At 39.7% G+C, this 23,561-nt stretch overlaps 1 protein-coding gene and 1 long non-coding RNA gene across 2 annotated transcripts in view; both read right to left on the reverse strand.

Moving 5' to 3' along the window:
* Nucleotides 1–7,629: 7,629 nt before the first annotated feature.
* LOC143136440 (uncharacterized) lies at nucleotides 7,630–8,821 on the reverse strand. Its single transcript, XR_012989316.1, has 3 exons — nucleotides 8,775–8,821; nucleotides 8,483–8,526; nucleotides 7,630–8,015 (listed from the first exon to the last, which is right to left on the reverse strand). It is a non-coding gene; the product is annotated as an uncharacterized LOC143136440 (long non-coding RNA).
* A 2-nt stretch (nucleotides 8,822–8,823) lies between these two features.
* Nucleotides 8,824–23,561, reverse strand: part of iqsec3a (IQ motif and Sec7 domain ArfGEF 3a) — a gene marked incomplete at its 3' end in the record, with an annotated part of 56,652 nt that continues 41,914 nt past the window's right edge. Inside the window, exons 8-9 of the mRNA XM_076297237.1 lie at nucleotides 11,007–11,168; nucleotides 8,824–8,867 (exon numbers count right to left, since the gene is read on the reverse strand). Coding sequence (XP_076153352.1) covers nucleotides 8,824–8,867; nucleotides 11,007–11,168 — 206 coding nt within the window. The remainder of the gene's footprint in view (nucleotides 8,868–11,006; nucleotides 11,169–23,561) is intronic.

Below are 23,561 nucleotides of genomic sequence, written 5' to 3' on the forward strand. Positions count from 1 at the left end.
CCTTTTAAATAATCAAAGAAATAAATAAAAATAAATATGACAAATATGTTTCTTATCACTAATTAACAAACCTTGAGCATTTGCATAGTGGACTTCAATGTGCCCAATCAAAAGGTTGACAGGTTTCCCATGCTGCAGGAGTATTGACGATTTCACACTCTTTCGTGGAAATGTCACCAGCAATCATGAAAGAGAGATACTCAACGTTCTTTATTTTCTCTCTTGTGTTTTCTGTGCTAATGAATCAACGATTGCACCGATGAATTGTGCACAGGCGGTGTCGTTGCTGTACATTGGATTAATATTTACAGCGTTCTTTTTAAGGAGTTTGATCTGACCTCTGAATTTAGTAAATACTAGTTCTTGCTTGGCTAAATATGATGTGTTTTATTTAAATACCAATTCAGCCGGCCTCTTGTCTGCATAATGCAGCTGGAGGTGGGGATGCATTTTCATTTGTGTATCGGTCTTGGCATATTCTATGTTTTAAACTAGTGTGGTGTTTCACTAAGGTTTTGTGTTTGAATTGATTTGCATGGCATTCGTGTCTGCAGTATTTAAGCCATGTACTGTAAACTCACACAACCACTATTCTCTAAAACTGTCGGCAAATTTACAGGTGGCACATGCGCGACTAGATATAAAACTTTGTCGCATTGTCTCAAATTTTAGTCACAAAATGCAGTCTGGAGCCCTGGAAGCATATAGCATGGACATGGAAATAACTCATGTAAACATATAGAATGTAATATTGTAATATGTAGCATGGACATGGAAATAACTCATGTAAACATATAGAATGTAATATTGTAATCTGTTATCATTTGTAAAAGGTCCTATAATCAAAGTTTCATTATTTCCTGATTGTACATATTTTCTGAGAGTCCTCATACTGTGTTGTTTTATATTGTATAACTGAGAGTGGGGGAAATTATGTAAAAAAAAAAACATACCCATTAAGAACAATTTAAGAGTTTTTTTTGTATTGCTGTATTTGAATTGTATATCAGCACTTTCATTCTGTTTATAGAGATGTAGGCTATTTCATGTTTTTATTTCAGACAATAAATACTTAAAAACACTCACACTCCATTCATTTCACATAGCCCATATTATGGAAAAATAGAAAGAAAGTGTTTACAAGTTACAAGAAGTTGCATTGAAGGCAGTAAGGGAAAGGCCACTGGAAATGACACTGGCATTTCAGTACTCTTCACTGGACTGCTATCTACCATGCCACAGTAAATGTGACATATTTGAAAATGTTTTGCTTCCCACCCCTGAAGCTAATAAAGTCACATTGTAGACCACCATGGTTGATAGTAAGCTTAACTACTTATGTGTGTGTTAAATGTTGAATCCAAGTAGTGTTGTCACGATACCAAAATTATAGTTTCGATACCGATACCAGGTCAAGAATTGTATTTGTATTTGTATTTGTACTTGTATTTGATTTGGGGGCCCCCACCCACGTCATCAGTAATACTGAAAATAGTTTGATCACCACACCAGTGGCCATCCTAGATTCTGCTCGACTCTCCACACACACACATACAGAAAATGATGACTTATGTCATATGTTTCTATTTGATATATTTTGGAATTCATATAAAGTTATTTTGTTAATAATGTATAGTATTTTATAATCTGCATAATTATTAGTGGCTAAAACTATTGTAATTTGAATACTTCATATTGATTTTTAAAGTATTACACTTAGACATATCTTTAATGTGGTGTGTAGGGCTAATTAAGTGCACATTGGTTGTGTATAGGTGTAATTGAGTGCCTGTCACTTTAAGAAATAGGCTACGTGAGCGTTTCCTTCAGCCTCACGGTTTTAGGCTAATGAATAATAGTTGTGCATAGTGCGTATAGATATGTGGATGCAATTCATTATGTTCCCTATGTCATTAGATAAAATAAATGTTCAAAAAACTAACAAGTCGAAAATCTTTCTGGGATCATAGAAGAGCTAAGTGTCTTGCAATGTTCATTAATGATTTTAGTGACCACTCCACGAATGACAGACATGACCTGAGCTAGCGGGATAGTTAGCTCTCTCCAGATGTAAAAGTTTGCCATGGTTGCGTAACCTATTTCTAAATGACGTTAAACCAGAGGTTAAACCCAATAGTAGGCCTAAATTACCTAAATTCCATAGCCTAGGTAGGTTAGCAACACAAACTTGAGAGATGCAAGTGAGCAAATCAACTTGATATTAGCCTATTATTATGTGTTACAACAGCACCTAAACTAGCAGCAATGTCTCACTGTTTATGGCACGACAGCTGCGCATACGTGTGTGTGAGGAGAAATGACGCACAGGCTATAGGGGAGGAGGCCCTATACTAAAAGCATGCCTTGCGCACACGCATGTTACTTCAAAACAACACGGTCATTCTTAAAAGTATCGATACTAATAAAATTAGGTATCGATACTATTTTACAACATTGCGATACTTTTGTAGCCTAGTATCGGTGCACCGTGCAACACTAAATCCAAGGGAGCAAAAGCACATGCTTTTTTTTAATGGGACGCATAAAGGGGAATGATATTCTTTTCGGTAACACTTTATTTTACAGAACCATTAATTAATCATTAATACATAAGTTATATGTATATGTATTAGTACTCGATAAGGTCTGTATTAAGCGTCATTACACTTTACTATCGTAACACTTTACTTGAAGGTATCTACATAAGAGTGACATGACACTGTCATAACCCTAACTTGTCATGACACAGAATGTTATGTCATTAACGTTAATGACTTGTTTACAATGTTTATGACAGGGTCATGTCACTGTAGATACCTTCAAATAAAGTGTAACCACACATTTATTAGATCTTTATTCAGCAATTTCTTATTCTTACTCAATAGGTCAGGGATGGGCAACTGGCAGCCCTCCTGTTCACTCAGTGCAGCCCGCGGATCTATTTTGAAACGTCATTAAAATGTTCGTTTCACATGGTTTTTACCACATCTGAACAGGATCCTTATTGCAATGATACGGTCCATCAATAGGGGCACTTCCTATATAAAAAATGCAGAGGAGTCGAGCTTTCTTCACTTGCGAGCGAGGAAGAGACACAGAGAACAGTGTATAAAGAAAACTCAGAATCGTAGACAAGATGGGAAAGGTTAAGACAAGGTGGGAAACGGCTGATCTTTATCACAGAATTCAAAGTCAACTTATGTGTTTAGTAGGCTATGCTTAAAAAACGAAATCAGCCATGAACTCAGCTACATCGGAGCTGCTAGAGCCGCTGTCATAGCCAACCTCAAAGTAAAGTAGGGTTCCCACGGGTCATGGAATTTCAAGAATACCATCAGCATTTTAATAAAGTCTATTCCAGACGTGGAACTTCAGGGAATTATATCTTCGGGGGGCAAAGTCATGGAATATCAGGGAATTTTGTTGTAGGAGTTTAAAATTGACTTGCCAAAATACATTAGGCCTAATACAATATCATTGATTTATTAGCTTTTTCCAGAGCCATAGAAAAAGTTTTTCTACCGCTCTGGCTTTTTCGATTACTACGTCTACTTGCTAGAGTGGTTGTAGTTTTTTCTGTTCCTACACATTAATCCCTGTGGTCCTTCCACTAGATAAGATCTCGGGGCCGCATGGTCCCTTGAGCTTTTACATCACCCATACACACCTCAGTGCCTGATGAGAGTGGTCACAAGCGCAGTGTCTTTTGTTGCAGCTTTGTAACACTGCAGCATCCTTTTGTCTCCTTTCTCTTTCCAATGAAGCTATCTTTTCTCTGTCTGGAAGCAGCATGGCAGGAAACTGAGGAACTCATGTCAGATGTGGCGTTGGAGGGGCCTGCTGTGAAGGTGAGTGTTCATGTGCAGCAACCTCTGAAGTTTCTGTTTGGCTTGCCTATGCAAGAGTAAAGAAGGACAAATATCAGTGCAGCTCAGTGTCTGGTTTCTTCCACACACACCATTAGGAATTGTGGCCAAATACAGTAGTTCAGTCTTCGTTTCATCAGACTAGATGATTTTACTTCTCATGGTCTGAGAGTCGTTCAGGTGCTTTTTGGCAAACTCCTGTCAAAAAATGTCTTCCATCTGTCCACTCTACCATTAAGGCCTGATTGGTGGAGTGCTGCACTGATGTTTGTCCTTCTTTATGCTTCTCTCATCCTCTCAAAGGAACTCTGGATCTCATTCATAGTGACCATTGGGTCCTTGCTTACCTGTCTGACCAAGGCCCTTCATCCTGGATTACTCAGTTTGGCTGAGCGGCCAGATCTAGGAAGACTGTTGGTTGTTCCAAACTTTTCCATTTGAGAATGATGGAGGCTACTAAGCTCTTGGGCACTTTCAATGCTGCAAAAATTTTCTTGTATCCTTCCCAGATCTGTCTTCACACAACCTTGTCTCGCAGGTAGACATACACCATCAACTGTGAGACCTTATATAAAGAGATATGTGACTTTCCTAATAATGTCCAGTGAATTAATTTAGGCGCAGGTGGACTCCAATCTAGTTCTAGATGCATCTCAAGGACCATTGATAGAAGTAGGATGCACCAAGGCTCAATTACAAGCGTCATAACAAAGGGTCTGAATACCTGAATGTCTGAATGTAAATAATATTTCATATTATATATTATATAATATCATAATATTTCAGTCTTTTATTTTTTTTAATAAATGTACAAAACACTCCAAACACCTGTTGTGGAGTGTTGGAATATTGTGTGAAGGTTGATGAGAAAAAAATTAATTGGATCCATTTTAAGATGAGTCTAAAACATAACAAAATGTGGAAAAAGTGAAAAAACTGTGTACGCCCTACCCTCCTAGGGCTACATGCCAAGTTTCGTGCTGCCTGGTTTTTCAGTGTCCCAGGAATCATTGACACAAAATTACTGAAAAAAAGAAATATGACTGCTGCTTCGCTAGCGTAGAGGTAGGTAGGAAGGACAGCAAAACAGAAGGACAGTGGGTGGTCGCCTACACAGCTTTACCACTTGGCCCCCACTAAATGATGGCCTGTTACTACAGCATTGAACAAAGTTATAGTTAATATTGGGAGATATTACATTATTAGGTTCTGGAAAGGTAATTTTAACCTGATAATAACCTCCCGTTAATGTAATAATTTGTTACATTACCGGTACAGAGATAATTATTTTATTGGGAAATGCACTTTATTACATTATCAGGGATTATTACATTATCATGTATTATTACATGTTTTTTGGAGTTATAAGGGTTTTTTTTATTACATTATTGGGAAATCAGGTTCTACAGACCCAGAAAGTGTCATTGCAAGATCTTTTTTGTGTATATCGATTTTTACTAAATTGTGTGTTCATTTTACCAAACTGTACATTCATTTTACTAAATTGTGCTCTTGTTTTACTAGATTGTGCGCTCATTTTCCTAAATAATGTCTTCATTTTACTAAATATTACACACATTTTACTAAATTCTGGCTTTGTTTGCTAAATTGTGCACTCATTTTACCAAATGGTGCTTTCATTTAAATTTTTGTAAAACAAGCATGCTACAAACAAGCACACTATTAAAAGGAGTGCCTTATGTAACAACCAATCTAGTGAAATGAGAGCACAATTCAGCAAAATATTAGTAAAAAATTTAGTAAAATGGGCACACATTCTCTGGATATACAAAAGCAATCTTGCAATAATAACACTTCGAGCTCCTTACAATTTTACATGCAATTAACCCTTTACACCCCAGCAGAATTCTTTTCACCAAGGAAATTTTGAAAAAGGCAATACTACTTAAATAGCCTAGAAATCTAGACGCGCCCCTAGCGGGCTAGTCTAGCAACTCTCCGTTGACTTGTGAGCTCTAGAAATCTAAACTAAATCTGGCATTGAAATCGTGTATAGAGTCGTTTGTTGGGCTTAACATAATGATTGATGGCAGAGTTGCAACGGTTTGGCTTGAATTCCCTGCTACTTGAAAACAAATATCCTATTGCGTCCTATTGCGTGCAGAGGGAATTTGAAAGACAACTGATTATCCTGACCCTCGGACTGAGCACTGCGAACGGTGAGTGCCCAGACCATACATTATAATGTGGGTCTGGCTCGCCAGGCTACTACTTAAATGAAGATCTAAGAAAAAACAGTATTACAAGTTCATGTCAGGTGAAAGATAAGAATGAGATCTTTTCAATGATATAACATTTATTGACTATTATAGAGACATTGTTCTGCAGAACATGATTGAACTGCATGAATAGTGCATATAGACAAAATACATGTCCGATATATAGGCTTTGATTTCATATTATTGTCTGTTTCTGTTTTTTTTTTTAATAATTAACCTATTTTAAGCATTTACATTATATGCATAATATTATTTGGGAAAATATCAATTTGCTGAAATGTAACCAGGCTGTAAACATACAGGAGAGCAATGAAAATCTCCTCTTTATAGATCTACCAAGAGATATAATGCTAGTATGCCTGTAAAAATCTAATCATAACAATGTGTAATTATAACCTGCTATCAGATACTTAAAACCTTTATTCATTTAACGATCAACAAAACTGGCAGTTGGCTATATGCCATCTCACACAGAAATGGTATTTTAATGGAGTGCACATCATCAGAATCCCTTGACTTGACACTGCAGCTGCTTCCGTGCAGACTGGCTATTTATTAGAACCTGTGTTAATGGCGCACATTTTTTAACAGTGTGAGTGAGATTGGGTTGACGCATTATTATCATGTTAACTATGACAGTTCTAATAATAATATTAGAACTAGGCCTACTGCTGACCTCAATGTGATATGTTGTTGTTCTCCTTGTAGTGGCACTTTACTCACTACAGCCCTCAGAGGTGTATAGCTCAAAAGCTAAGTCAAGGGCAACATACACAAAAATAATATTTACACTCTGATTTTGGGGTTGCTCTGCCCGAAGCACACACATGCCTTCAATGTTGTGCAAATTGCAGACTTAAGACGACAAGCATAGGCTGACAAGTGCTTGACTTACACACTGGGGAGAATACGGCTCATAGGGAATAAGCCACCACAACTCCACTATGCTAACACAAGGTATGCCGCCCAGATTTTATAAAATTGATTTCACTGAGTGAATGGAGAAGGGAAAAAAGTCCTGTGTGATTGAGAGAATAAAGGAGTTAATCATCAACAGTACAGAGATAATATTGTGTCCAGGTATACAACTCTGGATGTGTCAAAGTTCAAGAGAATTAAATATTTCTTTGTATTTTCAGGGTGTAATGCAGTAATTCATTTTGGACTGATATCTATGTCAAAAATTTGATAATGAACAAGACATATAAGACAAAAAAATCTAAACTACTTAATTTTTTAAAATTACAGATAAATCAAGCTTTCATTTTATCAACTATTTTTAACTTCATATATGGTCTGCAAATATTATGCAAATACTTTCATTATTACTTATATCATCTTTTTCCTTCTTGAAATTTCAATAAATACACAGTATGTAGATGTTATTGATGTTCTATATGTTCTATATATGTACACAGTTTCATTTGGTTGTGATGTGTTGGAAGGGCATCACATAATGTCCTGTGAGCCAAGCTGTGGATAAGAGGGAATATACTGATGGTGGAAGTTGTTAGGGGGTGGTGGAGGGGGGAAAGGGAGGCTGGGAGCTGTTCCTCCTCTGTGAGGATCCACTCCTGTTGGGTGAGCACAGTTGTGCAGCACCATACACTGGATAAGCTGGTGCTGTGAGGGACTACTACAACTGTTCTAGGCTTCCACACACACTTGGCCACTCTTGTCCAGGATGATCACCTTCACAATCTGTTGACAATGGATGAGGGTGTTTGGCTGCAGCTTATGCAGGGAAACCGGATGATGGATGTGGGCTGGTGAAGTGGATGCTGAGAGTTGTTGAGACTGGCATTGCAACTGCAAAGGCTCCCCCTGCTGGTTAGATAGGGCTCCATGGGGTGCTCTCCATGAGGTGCTCTCAAGGCTCCATGGGTTGTTGAACTGGTACGTCTGAAGCCTGTTGTGAATTGACACCTAGTTTAGAAAACAGTCAGAGACAGCATCACATGTTACAAGACTCTTCCTCTACAGCCACCAAGCCCTCTGGGGAATCAGTAGTACCAGACACGCATAGCCACTAGTATCTGCACTATACTATACTGTAAATGCATTGCCAAATGGGTACACTTCAGTGTACGTACTGTAGATCTATGTAAACTGTTATTATACAAGTGTGTCTAATGAAAACTAATACAAGGGTTGTTGAGGAAACTAATTATAGTGTGTTAGCAATCTAGAAGCACTGATTGCATATTATTGGGTAAGTCTGTGAGTCTAGGATTTATCCAGTGCAAATATAGGGGATTTCTGAATGTTAACATTAAACTTTAGTCTGGAACATTAAATGACTTATACTGGTTTGCCTATATACAATTTGCTGGTGACCAGACTTACCTGGCTTTGTTCTGAGTAATGAACACTTACCTCTACTGCACCATTTCCACTCTTGTCATCAAAATCCCGCCTTCCTTGGAGTCAGACACAAATATAAGAGCTGCATTCACTGACTATGACTCAAATCTACTCATTACAAAGTGGCCATTTTTGCTTATATATTAATAACTTATTACATGTTTCCGTGGGGAAAGCACTGCATCTTAAGAATATTGTACATTTATGAAGTTTACTTGTAGTCAAGTATAACATACAGTTGTAGTCAAGTATAACATAACATGGTTTATGGTTTGTGCCCTCAGGAAAACTCAGGAAAAAATACCTGATGGGAAGCCCTGTCTGTCTCGCATTTCAAACTGGCTGCTGTTGCTCTTGGCTGAGTGCAGCTTCATCCCCTGCTGCTTCTCGAGTTCCCCTACAGGGGAAAAATATTGCAGATCAAAAAATCCCTGATCTTTGCATCATAGTTTCTTTTGGCATTAATAAGATCACTGACATGTAGGGCCCTATTTTCGTGATGCAAAACCTGGCGGAAAGCGTATAATCATCACGACGCAACACGATTTAATGTAATTATCTATCGCTATAATGTACATCGCTGTCGTACACTACCTAAAACACAAACCTTTAATATACTTGAATGTCATTTTACTTATTTTCTCCTCAGACAGCTCTGTTGGCAACTACTTTCTCTGGTGGCACAAAACCACACAATGTCAAATAGGGACGCACGGATTGTGATATACTAAAATAACATAATGATAACATATAAGTCTAAAATAACAATTTGGCCGATACTGATATATTTTTATTTGATTTGTTTGTTTACAAAGTTTTTGTTATTAATTATACCCTTTAGTACAGCGGTTCCCAAACTTTTTCCCCCGCGGACCACCTTCTACATCCTGACTCGGCTCGCGTACCCCCACCATCCAACACATAAAAAAGTAACTCATTCTATTGACGCATTCCAGGCATCGTTGTTTAATTAGCCGCCCTACATGATAACATAATCAAAATGTGCAACTGGTCTATGAGCTCTCACGTTAAAAAAAACAGTGCGGAGAACCACATTAGAATGGTTAGGTAGCATCTCACTGCAGACCACGCACTGTGGCTTTGGGCAGTCTGTCTCCCAATCCACGTGAAGCCATAGGGCTATATGCCTCATCATACTTTCGTTTTCTTCGCGCAGTCTTTTCTGTCTTGTTCTTTCTTTTATCCCCCTGCGCTCCATCTCCACCTTCATTAGTCTGCCCCCCATCCCATTCCATCGTTACCTGTGTCCTGCTCTGTTTCTCTCGCTTCTCCTCTTCGATCGCTTTAATTAGGCCTTTTGGACAGTGTCCCTGTTTTTAGCCAGTTTTCCATGTTTACGCAGCCTTCTACCTAGCCTATATACTTCAACGAAACTAACGCGCCAGATATTCTGGCTGCCTGCAGGAAATCACGTGTTGCCTATTATGTGTAGCTTATTTTTTAATGAAAACATACCATATTATAGAGTCCATATCATTATAAACTGATTCGAAATTATGTATTATTTATGAATTAATTAGAGTAATAATTAATTAATAATTTTTAACTCCTTTCCGCCATTGCCCTTTTCATCTCGCGTACCCCCTAGTGGCAGCTCGTGTACCACCGGGGGTACGCGTACCACAGTTTGGGAATCCCTGCTTTAGTAGAATGGGCAAAACTATTTATTAAAAAACTGTACCATTTCTAAGTCTTTCAGACTTCATAGCACCCTCTCTTAATGTCCAGGGGGTATTCCAGAAATGAAGTTGATCAAATTATCTGTCTAACCCTGATCTCTAAGATGGGAAACTCTTGAGATTCCAGTTCCAATACAGCAGATGTGGGTTAGTTCAATATGGGTTCCAATGTTTATTTCCCCAGACTACTGTATCTGCCTAGCAGCACTAACTGTTGGCTGCAGCAACTCAAGCTAGGTAGAACCGATTGTTTTTATTTTTGTTTCCACAACAGTATTTGGTGACCTTGAGAAACAGAGATCTATGTGAAAAATCCAGGGGATGTTCAGTGACTGGAATATTTTTTTTGTATCCATCCCCACACTTATGCTTTTCAATCCCCTTTCCTCTGAGTTGTTTAGAGTATTCTTTTGTCATTATGGTGGAATTATAGCCACAAATACTGAACCTTCCAGACACAGGTGACTTCATATTACTATACTATACACATTCACTGCACTCAGGCCATCTCCATTTCATGAATTGGGGGACTTCTAGTATCAATTGTCTGGATTGCTGGATTTTTTGCATTATATATTTTTATATTTTAACATTACTTTGTAAAAATCTGAATTCAATTTATAGCAGTAAAAGGGTAAATATCCGGGGGGGGGGGGGCGGGGGGGATATTTGTAAGCACTGTAAAACATGATTCCTCAATTTCATTTTAAATCAGAAGGCAGATGTTTTGGGATACATTTATGTGGTAGTGAGTTTGATGTTTAAACTGAGGCCTTGGTGGAGTTGAACATGTCATTGTGCATAAACATCTTTAGAAACACACACATATCACTTACATTCAATTCGTATCTGCTCCATCTCAGACACCTCAGCAATAGACTCCTTCAGGTCCTCCACAAATTTCAGCAGTTCCTCTGCACTCTGAGCACAGAAATTCAAGGTCTGCTTCTTGTCAAGACCAGAAAATGGAGATAAGATTGTGATGCCATGGGAGTAATCTGATAAGAGAGAGAGAAGGGGGGAGGGGGGGTCACAACATCACAAAGAGTTGCCTCTGATTTAACAGCTCTACCATGTGATGACAAAATGTCAGAAAGTATGTAATAACAGTCATGGTAGCATAAAACTGACTTATTATTAACTAAATTATTGAACTGACAGCTGACAACCGAATATTTTACTGAAAACACAATGCAGCCTATAAGCAAAGTGTATAGCTATCAAGTATAATTTTGGTTATTCTCAAAAAACATCTTCCTGTTGCTGTCAAATTAAAGGTCCAGGAAACATTAAGTCCCATTTCTCCCAACACCTTTTGATGCACACCATTGTGTGGCATATTTCATTCTATTTTCTTTTATAAGAGATTTGGTATACCTCCCTTTTACAGTCCCCTAACTATTAAGAATTTAGTAAATACATGGTAAATTATATTATATTATTCGGTAATTACCACATGAAACATGAAGGTAAATACACAGAAGCTACAAGTAAAATACTAAGAAACTATTACCAATAGATTTTTCACCTGTAGTGCGGAATGAAGTTACTGGACTGCTACATGTCATAGAAGAAAGGAGGCAAGATCAGTCCACTAAAATTAATCCAACTATTATCACTGCAGTTGGATTATGCAATACAAAAGACTGCACTAAAACAGCCCTAAAGAGTTGTTCTTTACCTTAAAATAACGTTTCCAAAATGATTTTGATGCCACATAAACTCTTAATAGAGTGAAGAGCACTTCTGCCACACTCTGAGTGGGTTATAAGGAAGTTGCTGTAGCGGGTTGGAACACTGAACCCCTCCCACCACCACTAGTAGGCTCGTAGGTGGAGTTAGCCAGCTAGCGATGTGGGTAGAGTTAACAAACAATGACAATAAATGTCTGATTGTGAAAAGTTACCAATTCCTCAGTTAAGTCAAGTAATTCAAGTAGTCAGCAGTAGCGGGTGGGTTAGCTGATATTATTCCTACTGGCTTCGACAGGTAGCATTCTAGTTCGCCTTATTCTGATTCAAGTGCTTGCAAAAAGGGTGACTGCAAAACCACAATAAATGTCTGATCGTAAATGTGTAATTTACTTCTATGGCAACTTCTGAAGATCTAGTTCACTATGCATGCACACATGTCATCTTGGTTACCATCACTGGCAAAAAAACAAATTGAGTTGCAGCATTCCATTTGAATCTCCAGCAAAAATCGAAATGGAAAAGAGCTGCTAAATAGACTGTAGAATACAAATAGTACCCTCCAGAATTATTGGCACGTTTGGTAAAGTTGACTAAACAATAAAAAATAACCTTTTGGTGATTTATTGTACTCTCACAATCGAAAAAAATGAGGAAAAATCCACCCTTGAAGTAAAGCAAATTTATTCTGAGAAAAAGGAAAATAAAGAAATACATATTTTTAACGAAAATACGTTTCTCACAATTATTGGCTTATCTAATTTTATCACTTATTTAAGTTAATCAGAGTGTCTGTAAACTTTCAGAAGTAGTTCATGACTTTCTTTTTCACTAAGGTATGAAAATGAAGTGACATAGAGGCTAAATCCTTTACTTATTTTTCAACATTGAAAAGACAAGAAAATACACTAAATTTAAATAAAAAGAAAGTGTGTTGACATTTTTAAGTCAGGGAATATCTATAAAAACTAAATACTTTGTTGAAAATGCCTATATGTGACCCTGCAAGGCGAAACCAGTTGTTTTGGTAAAATTTACAAAATTAAGTTATTGTACTCACACGAACGGCCATAAACTAAGCTTCCCAACGATATGTATATCGAGGGTATTGCAAAAAGTATCGCTAAGATAACCGCATCCAAAGTTGGCATGGTTCTCCTGTAACGATACGCCAGAAGAGGAGAAAATCACCTTTTTAAGTAAATGGTCACGTGCGATAGTGTGAGGGCACAGCTATGATTAGCCTTACGGTAGTGTGACTTTGAAGCGGATGACTGACTATGCAGTTTCAACCATAGTTTCCAACCATAGAGTCCACTCTGAGACACCGGGACATAGTGAGCCAAGTCCAACATGGCAGAGGGGGCCTAGGGTTGGGAGCAACAACACCCACATGGAAGAAGGCTACTCCAGCTGAACGCTTGGTGCGAGCTGTGGAACATGGAGTCTAATATGCTGAGCTTTACCATAAGAGCCACATATGATGTCCTGCCATCTCAAACCATCTCTGGTTTGGAGAGGATCCAGCCTGTCTCCAGTGTCTTGCCCCAGCAACCCTGAAACACCTCCTGGTGGGTTGCAAGACCAGCCTTACTCAAGGCAGATACACCTGGCGCCACAACCAAGTGCTGAAGTGCCTGGCTGCTACACTGGAGAGTAAGAGGGTAACTGTCAACGTCATGCCCTAGAAGCTCAGACTACCTTCCGCCAACCAACATCCTTCGTCCGAGAAGGGGAGAAACGGGTGACCAACCGATCGCCTTCAGACTCATGCCCACTGAACGCAGCCTGGGACTGGGAGTTGACAGTCCACTGGGAGGAAGCCATCGATGATGCAATTGAAAAGAAAAGGTTGCGATATGGAAACTTGGCTGACAAAGCTGAGGACCGGGGCTGGAAGATAAACGTGCGTCCAGTGGAAGTGGGCTGCAGGGGCTTTGTAGCTAGTTCCACCACAAGGCTACTAAAGGAGGTTGGTATCAGAAGACAGGATCAGCGGAAGACCATCAAATGCCTTGCAACTGCTGCCGAAAGAAGCAGTCACTGGCTATGGCTGAAGCGGAAGGAGACTGTATGGGATGCCAAGTGACCTCATGTGCCAAGTGCGACACACACCCAGGTCTGATAAATGTGAGGGTGTATTGCGATAAAAGGCCGAAACACCCAATGAGGCTGGGGTGCACAACTGATGATGTGTCGTATTGGAGGCACCAGACGGTTATCCCCCAATCCAACCCCACCCGAGAGGACATCTCTAACAACAGCATTTGTGCTGATTCATCAAGGGATTTTAACATCTAGTCCTAGTAAGCATACTTAGTCAAGTTTTAGTCAAAACTTGTTAGTCTTTAATAACAAATTATATCTGATTACCATTTCAGTCAAATGTGTTTCACACATCTCAATAAACCTCTGAAGTTCACCTACAAAAAGGAACCAAAGCTGCCATCTTTGCCCATATAAGGAGATCCGGGTGTTAACTGAAGCTAACTGCCTATGGCAAGTTGCATTGTAAGTTAGCTCTGGGGTAGCAAAGATCAAAGTGTGCCGTTTTCACATACCGAAGATCACAGTATCCACTCGAAGGCAGAGGATACACTGTGTAGAGCAAAATGTCTGCATTTCCGATTTTGTCGTCCCCACGACAGTTTAACAGGTGCGATAAATCAAAATCCCCATGTTATTTTCCCATAGAAAAAATCTCAAGATACCAGATCTCCTTATTTGGGCAAAGATGGTAGCTATTTTGTAGGCGAACTTCAGAGGTCTATTTCCCCCAAATATTTTATGTCCACAGGGCTTCCCGTCCGTTATAATTACTCATTCTGACTTTTTGTCAGTCAGTACCTAAATTTACATGCTTAATTAAGTCGAGCTACAGTTATAGCTCAGCTAGAGGATTTGACTGGACCACTGTCATTATCTCTGTTTACATGACGAAGGAAAACCCCTTTTTTTGACCCAAATATGAATGTCTTACTCCGCTACGCTAGATGGTGTTATATGCCCAAACACCACATATTTCCCAAACTTTCCATACTGGCTTGATTAGCTTACTTGCTAGCGAACTTTGCATCGTTCAGGGGTTAGATGCTCTACCTTTTCAGTCATATATTAAAATCAATGTGTTTTAATACAGAGCAAATGCAATACAGGTTTATGTACCATGTTCATGGCATGGAGGAAGATAAGACAGTCTTTATGGCATTATATCCCATCAAGAGGGTATATGCTTTTAGAAAATACATAGTTTAGGGTGTTTAATCTGTTTGCCCTGGACAGTACACATCAAAATGTATCAGCTTTCACTAGATTTGCCTTTACAGAATATAGTATGTTTTATGCATAGTGTGGAGGAAGACAGGAACATAAGGCTCTGTGGCACTGGATACTGGACTTCCTGAGGAATAGAATTCAATCAGTCAAGGTTAACAATACAACATCATGCCCTCTGACCCTCAACACTGGAGCACCACAAGACTGTGTGTTATCTCTTCTTCTGTTCTCCATCTACACTAATGACACGAGATCTCACCATCACTCTGTCAAAGTATTGAAGTATGCAGATGACACCACCATCATCGGCCTCATTAGTGACAATGACGAGTCCCAGTACCACAAGGAGGTGAAATGGGCTACGGATTGGTGTACTGAAAATAAGCTCCATCTTAACGCCTCAAAAACCAAAGAAATGGTTGTGGACATGAGAAGGTGGCACCAAAAGCCCCGTCTATTATAGGTGAACAGCCTATAACTTTGACTGACTCCTTTAAATTTCATGGCTCACATATCAGCCATAATTTGAAATGGGACATTAACACCACCCACCTTATCAAAAAGGCGAATCAGAGACTTTATTTCCTAAGACAACTGAAAAAGTTTAATGTCAACAAAACCCTTTTGCTGCTCTTCTACAAAGCCATCATTTAAAGCATCATCACATCTTCAATCACCGTCTGGTATGGGAGCTCTGACAGACAGAGAGTTGTCACCAAAGCCTCCAACATCACTGGTTGTGACCTTCCATCAGTCCACTTTCTGTATGCTGAAAGCAGCTTGAACCGAGCATCCAAGATCATCAGGGACGCCTCACATCCGAGCCATGATCTCTTCCAACTTCTGCCCTCTGGAAGACGCTATAGATCTCTTAACACTATCTACTTTATCAGCCAGTCTTACTTAGGACATGTAGGCTTTGTATTTTTCATCTTTGTAACTTTTATACTTTTTAAACTATTAATTAAAAACTACTCAAAATTTCCCCATAGACTTAACATGGGCTGATGACATCACAATGGAGTAATTAACTTGATTTGCACCTGTATCTTCTTCCAGCTGCTCATCTAGGCCCCATCAAAGAATCAGTTCAACTGATTGCACCTGTATCAACTGCTTTCTACTGAACTAGACCAACTCTCTCTCTCAACTGTCTCTACATTCTACAAGGATATAAGACACATTTCATCCAACTTTCTATCCATTCATCCTCTTCAAACCATTCACTCATCCACCCATTAAACTATCTATCAACATCCATTCAACTTTCTGTCTATCAACATCCATTACACTATCTACATTTAACTTTTAAACTATATACTCTGTCTCAGGCTTTAAGCATACAATATGGCTCTATTTAGACTGCCGTTAAGCAATTAGAATCCTAGGCCAGGTGGCCAGGCCACCTGCACCCTATCAGTTTCTCAGGCTAACCTTTTAAACTATCCAGCTATTTGACTGTTCAGTCAGTCCAACTATATTAAACCTCATTTACCTAGTTAAGTCATTCCAACTATATTAAACCTCATCTACCTAGCAAATAATTTAACCTTTTAAACCATCCACCTATTTAACTGTTCAGTCATTCCAACTATATTAAACCTTATCTACCTAGTTCAGTCATTCCAACTATATTAAACCTCATCTACCTAGCAAATAATTTAACCTTTTACACTATCCACCTATTTAACTGTTCAGTCATTCCAACTATATTAAACCTCATCTACCTAGTTCAGTCATTCCAACTATATTAAACCTCATCATGTTGGTTACCAATTAGCACATCATCTGTTTTAACAACATATATTACACACCATATGTTTTGCATTTTCATGCACTAGTAATTCCCTGGAATTGGTTTTCTAGTTGATTATTTGTTATTTCATTTCTTATAAATTATTAGTCGGCTATTCCATGTGACATAACAACTCTATATCAGTTAGGGTTGTCACACATGAAACAATGCTGCAGAAACACAAAAGTATGACTTTGATATGAGCTGGCTATTGTTTGAGTTCCTGTTGATATCTAGTTGCAGTCATGTAAATAGTGACCCTGCAAGATCCCTAGTTGTTGCAAAATCATAGTCTATGACTTAAAAACTCTATTACTTATCTTTAGATGTAAGATGTATGGGTGGCATAACTTGAGTTAAAGGCTTGAGCCTCAAGTGAAAGTCTATATTAGTTTCAGCCATGCTATTTCGCACCACTTTCAGTAGTGATGCTGATGGAATAACCTACAGGTGTAGTGATTCTGGGTCAGACTGGTTTTACAACCCGACAGAAGAACCATGATCTTGATAAGGAAAGTAAGACTTTTTTTTCCAAGTCCTCATCTGCACTATTCCTTGGTTTTCACACTGGCATACAGTGGGCATCGCTTTCAAATGGCCACTTCAGTCGCGCATTACTAGGCGTGAAGCTTTAGTACCACTTTCAGCCACTGTGCGTCGCTCTGCCACTGTACATCGCTCTGCCTGCCGCCCATTCTGAAAAAGCTTGATTTACCTCGATTTAGGCTACTTGGGTATGGCTTAAGGCTTGACTACACGGTGGTAACGGAAATCGAAATTTGCTGTCTACATTATTGTCAGTGTTGAGTTAACGTAACTACGCAAATCAAAACAGTGGTGTGATAATTGAGCCAGTAGAGAAATAACTGTTCAGAATTAATCTGTAGCTTTGGGTATAGGCTTCTGCGACGTTTTTAACAGACTACTATAGAGGCTTAGACAACTATGACCCACGTTTTGGTTTCGTAAATTAATTTACTTCTTGACTGCAATGTAGTCAATTGACTGCTTGACATGTCATTTTTATTTTTCTGTACAATAAACAAATACATCTGCTTTATGCCGCAGAATTACATTCATATTTGGAACTTACATAGTCCAATGCATCGTTACACTACGTTAGTGTTTCCCAAAACCATAGTAGCAACGAACGGCAGTTATTTGTTTGCAAATTAATAATTATAAATATATTTAGGTTTCTAATTGATATTTACACTTCTAACCACCATACATCCATATTTTAAAATGCCCAAGGCAGAAAATACATAAATTAAAAGTCAATTTGCAGCCATGTGCACGTAAGTAAAAGTCACACACCTCCAGATAATAATAAGGTGGTGCGCACTTTTTGACGAGTCAGCTGAGAATATGTAGCCTTTGATTTTCATGGAGGGGGGGGGGGGGGGGTCCTTGTTAGTTTACGCAAACCAAGCCAAGAAGGCTGATTCTGATTTTGATAATATGATCTGCACAAAAGATAAACTTAGGTACACAACAATGTCAATATTGTTGTCAACGTCTTAACCCAGATTCGAACTCTTGGACAGGGGACTGGTAACTGCTGTGCAACGGCGGCTGTCATCTGCCGGCCTTAACGCAATGCGCCACAGAAGTATGTGCAGGTGCCCGTTCACGTGCTACTAAACGTCATTAACCACCTTAGTCCAGACTACTGAAGTTTGGAAACTATCATGGTCCAAACTTACAGTACTATGTAAGTACGACAGTTTTGGGAAACAGTCGTAACTTACATGTTGGTTAGTTGAACGATGCATCCTGTTAGTAAAAAGCTAACCTCCGTAGTTGTACGTGAAACACACCCCAGATCAGCTTGTAGGCCATTAGCAATCTGTTTATTTTATTTTATGAAGCCTACACAGTAGATCACATGCCACATTCTCACTTTCAATAGACAGATGCAATAGCCATTGGTCAAGTATTGAGTATAAAGCAATTAAGATAGTACCCTATACAAAAAGTACTTCATACTATCATAAAAAATCGTTAAAACGAATGGCATTTTGCAACTTGACAAAACACTGGATTAAATATCGTAGGCACAGGAGAAAACTTGTACATCCATTGGCCCGTGGGGAGATCACATGCCAGTTGCCTCTCCCTTCAGTGCTATGACTCGTTCGGCTGTGAGCTTGTTTCGCCAACAAAAAAAAACTATTGCAGATATCAATGCGTCTTTGTTCATGGGTTTGGCCTCACAGCAGAGGCTTAGACAACTATGACCCACGTTTTGGTTTCGTAATTTGCACTACTTATTGACTGCAATGTAGTCAATTGACTGCTTGACAGGTTATTTTTATTTTTCTGTACAATACACAAATACATCTGCTTTATGTCGCAGAATTACGCACTTGGCCAGCCTATAGAACGGGCACATTTTGGAGAGAACGCACGCAAGAATCTGTAGGCTATTTGTGGCTGGTTCCCAGCAAACAATGTTTAATGCATTAACTCAAGACGTCAAACATTTTCTAAACAATACAAACAGAAAGGATGCAGCAGGCAGCAAATGTAGAAGAGTCATTTCCAGTGGAAGAACAAAATGCTGAATGAAGCCCAAAGATATAAAGGGATATCTGGCAAGTTGTTATTTTTTGAAGACGTAAATGGTTGGGCTATAGGCCTAGTTTGCAAGAAGGAGACATAAAGCGTGAGCATGCCACACTATCCACAGCTGTGGTAGCGGGGGTAGGAGGATTACTGTTAGCGCAGGATTTATATAAAATTCTTCAACAGAAGGCCTGCCTCGAATGCAGGCTTGTGGTTTGCGCAACCTACAGTAAGTAGGTCTAGTGAGTTAGGAGTCCTCTAGACTTCTTTTCAGCTGTCTCAGAGGTGGAAAGTTGCGTTCGTTGGGGGCAGGGACGGATTAACAAGTCATAGACCCATGGGAAGAAATGTCTGATGGCCCCCCCCCTGCCCCCCAGCCAACGTGAATCGGGCGGTCAGTTAATAGGCCTATCGTGAAGATTTGTATTGCCATTTAAGGCACGAGTGCATCTGTGAGGCCAAGCCTCACCAAGTAGCCCGTTTGTTTACAACTAACATTACATTTAATTAAACTGCTTATAGGCTATGCCGAAATAGTTTCAACATTTTGAATATCAGTGTCAGGTGAATTAGGAAATGCCTTGGGATCCCCCCTGTCAAGCAATAACCTTACAAAAAGTAAAAAACAGATGACATGATGCGCATCACTGACATAATGCGCAAATAATATAGCCTAGATATTCCAATATATTTGAATACATGTGTTTATTTTAGAGGGGATATTCTAACGTCATTTTTGAGCAATTTTGACAGCCCTAGTCCACTGTAGGCTACGCCAATCGTCTATTAACATCTTCCACCTAACCCCTTGGGCTGCTACAGTCATCAGTGCACAGTAGGCCTATGCTAGCTACTCTTTGTGGTTGATCAACTTAAAATAAAAGATGTATTTGGTGATGACGTTATTGTAGGCCTAGTAGACCTAAATTCTGAGAAATTAAATGGTACGAGAAACGATCTACAGTGGGTCCCAGTTAAAAATTGACACTTCATTCACGATCATGGTGAATGGTGAAATGTAAGTACAACTGCAGCCGCTTGGGGGCAGCATAGTCCGCTGTGGAGTTCCACGGTCGAACCAGACTCGACAGCAAGGGCTGTGATTGGCCGAGTTTTCAGTGTGTTTCTCTGTTTTTAGCAGCCCCTGCAACATGCTAGTCCACTGTAGCCTAAGCCTTGTACATAATGTTAAACATAGTTTTGGATTCAGTGGCAAGATTTCTTGATTGTACAGTGTCTGTCTCTCAGTAATGTTTTAAAGGGACACCAGGAAACCCTGATGCTTTTACTCTACGAAACTCCCCCTCGCTCGGTCTGAAGCTCTTTTCCTTTTCTTTGCATCGTCCGTCAAGGGATTTCACTGCTTCTTCGCCGGCTCTGCCATTATACACACGTTTGCAACAATCGCTAGCGTTTCGTTAGCCTCCCTCTGTGCTGTGGATGCAGGATGGAAACTGAAACTGCTTCGGTCGCCGGGTACGATACACTGAACTTGCAAGCGGGATATTCTTCCTACAGGCAGTCGGGGCGGGCGAGAGAGTCTTCATTCGCCCTGTAATGAGTCATTTAACCATATACCGACTTACGAAGATGAGTAATTAACACGAAAACGTTGCCTGGTGTCCCTTTAAAATGAGAGCTTCGTCAGCTGGCAGTAGGCTACTTTGTCGGTAGTCATGAGAAGTTCGCTTGCTAACAGAACATAAATATGCTGCCCAGAAACCTTGTGAATAGTTCAGAGTTTTTTTACTACACTAACGAGGTTGAATATAGACTTTGCCTACAGCATCTCCTTAACAGTAATGTTAACAAAATGACAGCGTTCATATGACAAAGAAAAACGAATTCGGTCACTCAAGACTGTGCCACAGCAACCAGTGTAGGCTACAGTCCTACCCAATAGGCCTACTCGAAGCAGATAGCGTTGTCTGACGGTCGAGTGGGTTAATGCATGTATTTCCAGAACAGGTCTGCAACTTTCAGGCAGTTCTGAGTTCAAATCTAGGCAGGAGCAGAGCCATATAAAGGCCTAGGCCTATTGTTATCATTTTTTGCAAGGTGTTGCTCCTGGCAATACTTGTTTATAAGACGTTTGGTGATTAATTGATAGCTGTTTTTGGGACACGTTAAACGTTCTTTATAATGAGCGCATCAGTAAAACGATCTGCAGCTCAGATGTCTTCTTAATTTTCTTTATTCTTTAGTAAAAGGTGCAGAACATTATCGAAATGTTAGTCAAAGTTTAATAATGTTCTGCACCTTTTACTAAAGAATAAAGAAAATTAAGAAGACATCTGAGCTGCACCGGCGTCTCTCCTTCTCTCTAAAATATCTGTCCTGGCCTGGTTGCAACGGATTGTGGCCAAACGACAGAAGCGCGGAGAACCCTCCTTTGTCTACCAAAAAGTGTTACTTTGTGCCCCGCGCTCCCCCACTGCTTGTGAAAGAAGGGGATGGGGGAGGGGGGCTTAACGTGAAAAAGCTTAATGTCACAAAACGGCAACGAGTCGTTTTAGGCTACAGGCCTTCATAATGGTAGGCTACAGGAAGTGGGGGGAGGGTATGGGATGACCAGAGCCGTCATCTATCGTCTTTCCAGGCACACAGCTCGTTATATAGCCTATCGACTGCCTTAACAGATAGGCTTTGCTCTTGGGTTTGGCCTTACAGCGAACTCAATGCTCTTGTTGCTTGCAGTTTGTTAAATAAAGCGATGCAGATTACATTATTTATTTCTGATTAATTGCGTCTTTTGATGTATTTTGCAACATTTGCTTGTTAGGCTGGGCTACTGTCAATGTCCTGTACAGGTCAATGTTCAACAATTGCTGGTGTAGGCCTAGGCTATTAATAAATTAGGGACTGTTCGTTATTTATTTAATTAAGGGGCTACCGGAGGAGTTTTGGGAGTGTTAGTCAAAAAAGACGTGACCCTCCCTCGCCAGCAAGAATTTTTTCTATGACCCTCCAAAGTGATTGAGAAAAAACGCATGACCCTCCCCAGTCCCAACAATTTATTGATGCCTTAGGCTACTGGGTCAATTTGGGAGCTTGCATGCTACGACTCCTTCCTTGAAATGCCTTGAAAAGGCTGTCGTTTGCACAATTTCACAAATAATCACCGGGACCGAAACAAATCTGTCAACTTTTCCCGGGTTTATCGCGTATTTTAACTTTTTCCTCGCTGTCTTAGGAGGAGCTGCAGGGCCGTCGCAAGGGGATGCGAGGCCCTGTGCGAACTTGACAGATGCAAGGCCCTTTTCACTTACGTGCATGACATCATGCGATAGCTTACTTTACACATAGCCAAGGCTACCGTCGGTGTATTTTAATAGTAGCCTAGTCTAATAAGCTACACCAGCTTGCCTTTAAGAGGGGAAATTCAATTGTATAGCCTATAACATTAGCTGAGTCACATATTTGGCCATATGGTGTTTATCATAGGCTACATCACGAAACCAAATAGTGTAACAAAGGCGAACACTTTAACAGGGGGAATTAATTGGGCATGAATCATTGTGCTGAACGGTATTTGTCAATGAGCAGAAACACACACGACATTCAAACTATTGATAAGATGTACTGGTCTTTATCTAGGCTAACATTGGACAAATAAATGACACTGACTCGCCATATCCTGACTCAGGACAAAAAAAAAATTCTTGCTTTGCCGCAAACTCAGCAATGAAATCATAGGCCAGTTTGCAGGTAGCCTAACGTCTTTTTCATAGAAGGGAGAGCCCAGTCTCTCCTGTGACATGGAGGTGCTCAAATAGTTTTTAATAGCCTGTTCAACTTCGAAAAGCTTTGTTCACCCGATGCCAGTCACTGATCGCAATTTCAAAGTTCGGAAAGCTTCATCTTTTTAAGTTTTAAGTGCAGTGGCCCCTATCTGCCCCCTTTGGAATTATATCTCGAGCCTATTATAAGGTCCAGTGCGTTATGTCCTGGGATTCGGATGTGCTCAAAAAGAAAAGAAAAAACACTTTTTTATAGATGGTTATGAGGAGCAATGTGAGAGAGAAATTTGATGATCATTGATCGTTGTTTTGGGACGTTAA

Source organism: Alosa pseudoharengus, unplaced genomic scaffold (genome assembly GCF_046254945.1).
Source record: "Alosa pseudoharengus isolate Yale_2024_CS ecotype anadromous, Long Island Sound unplaced genomic scaffold, YU_APseudo_1.1 YU_APseudo_1.1_scf_20, whole genome shotgun sequence".
Taxonomy (NCBI): domain Eukaryota; kingdom Metazoa; phylum Chordata; class Actinopteri; order Clupeiformes; family Clupeidae; genus Alosa; species Alosa pseudoharengus.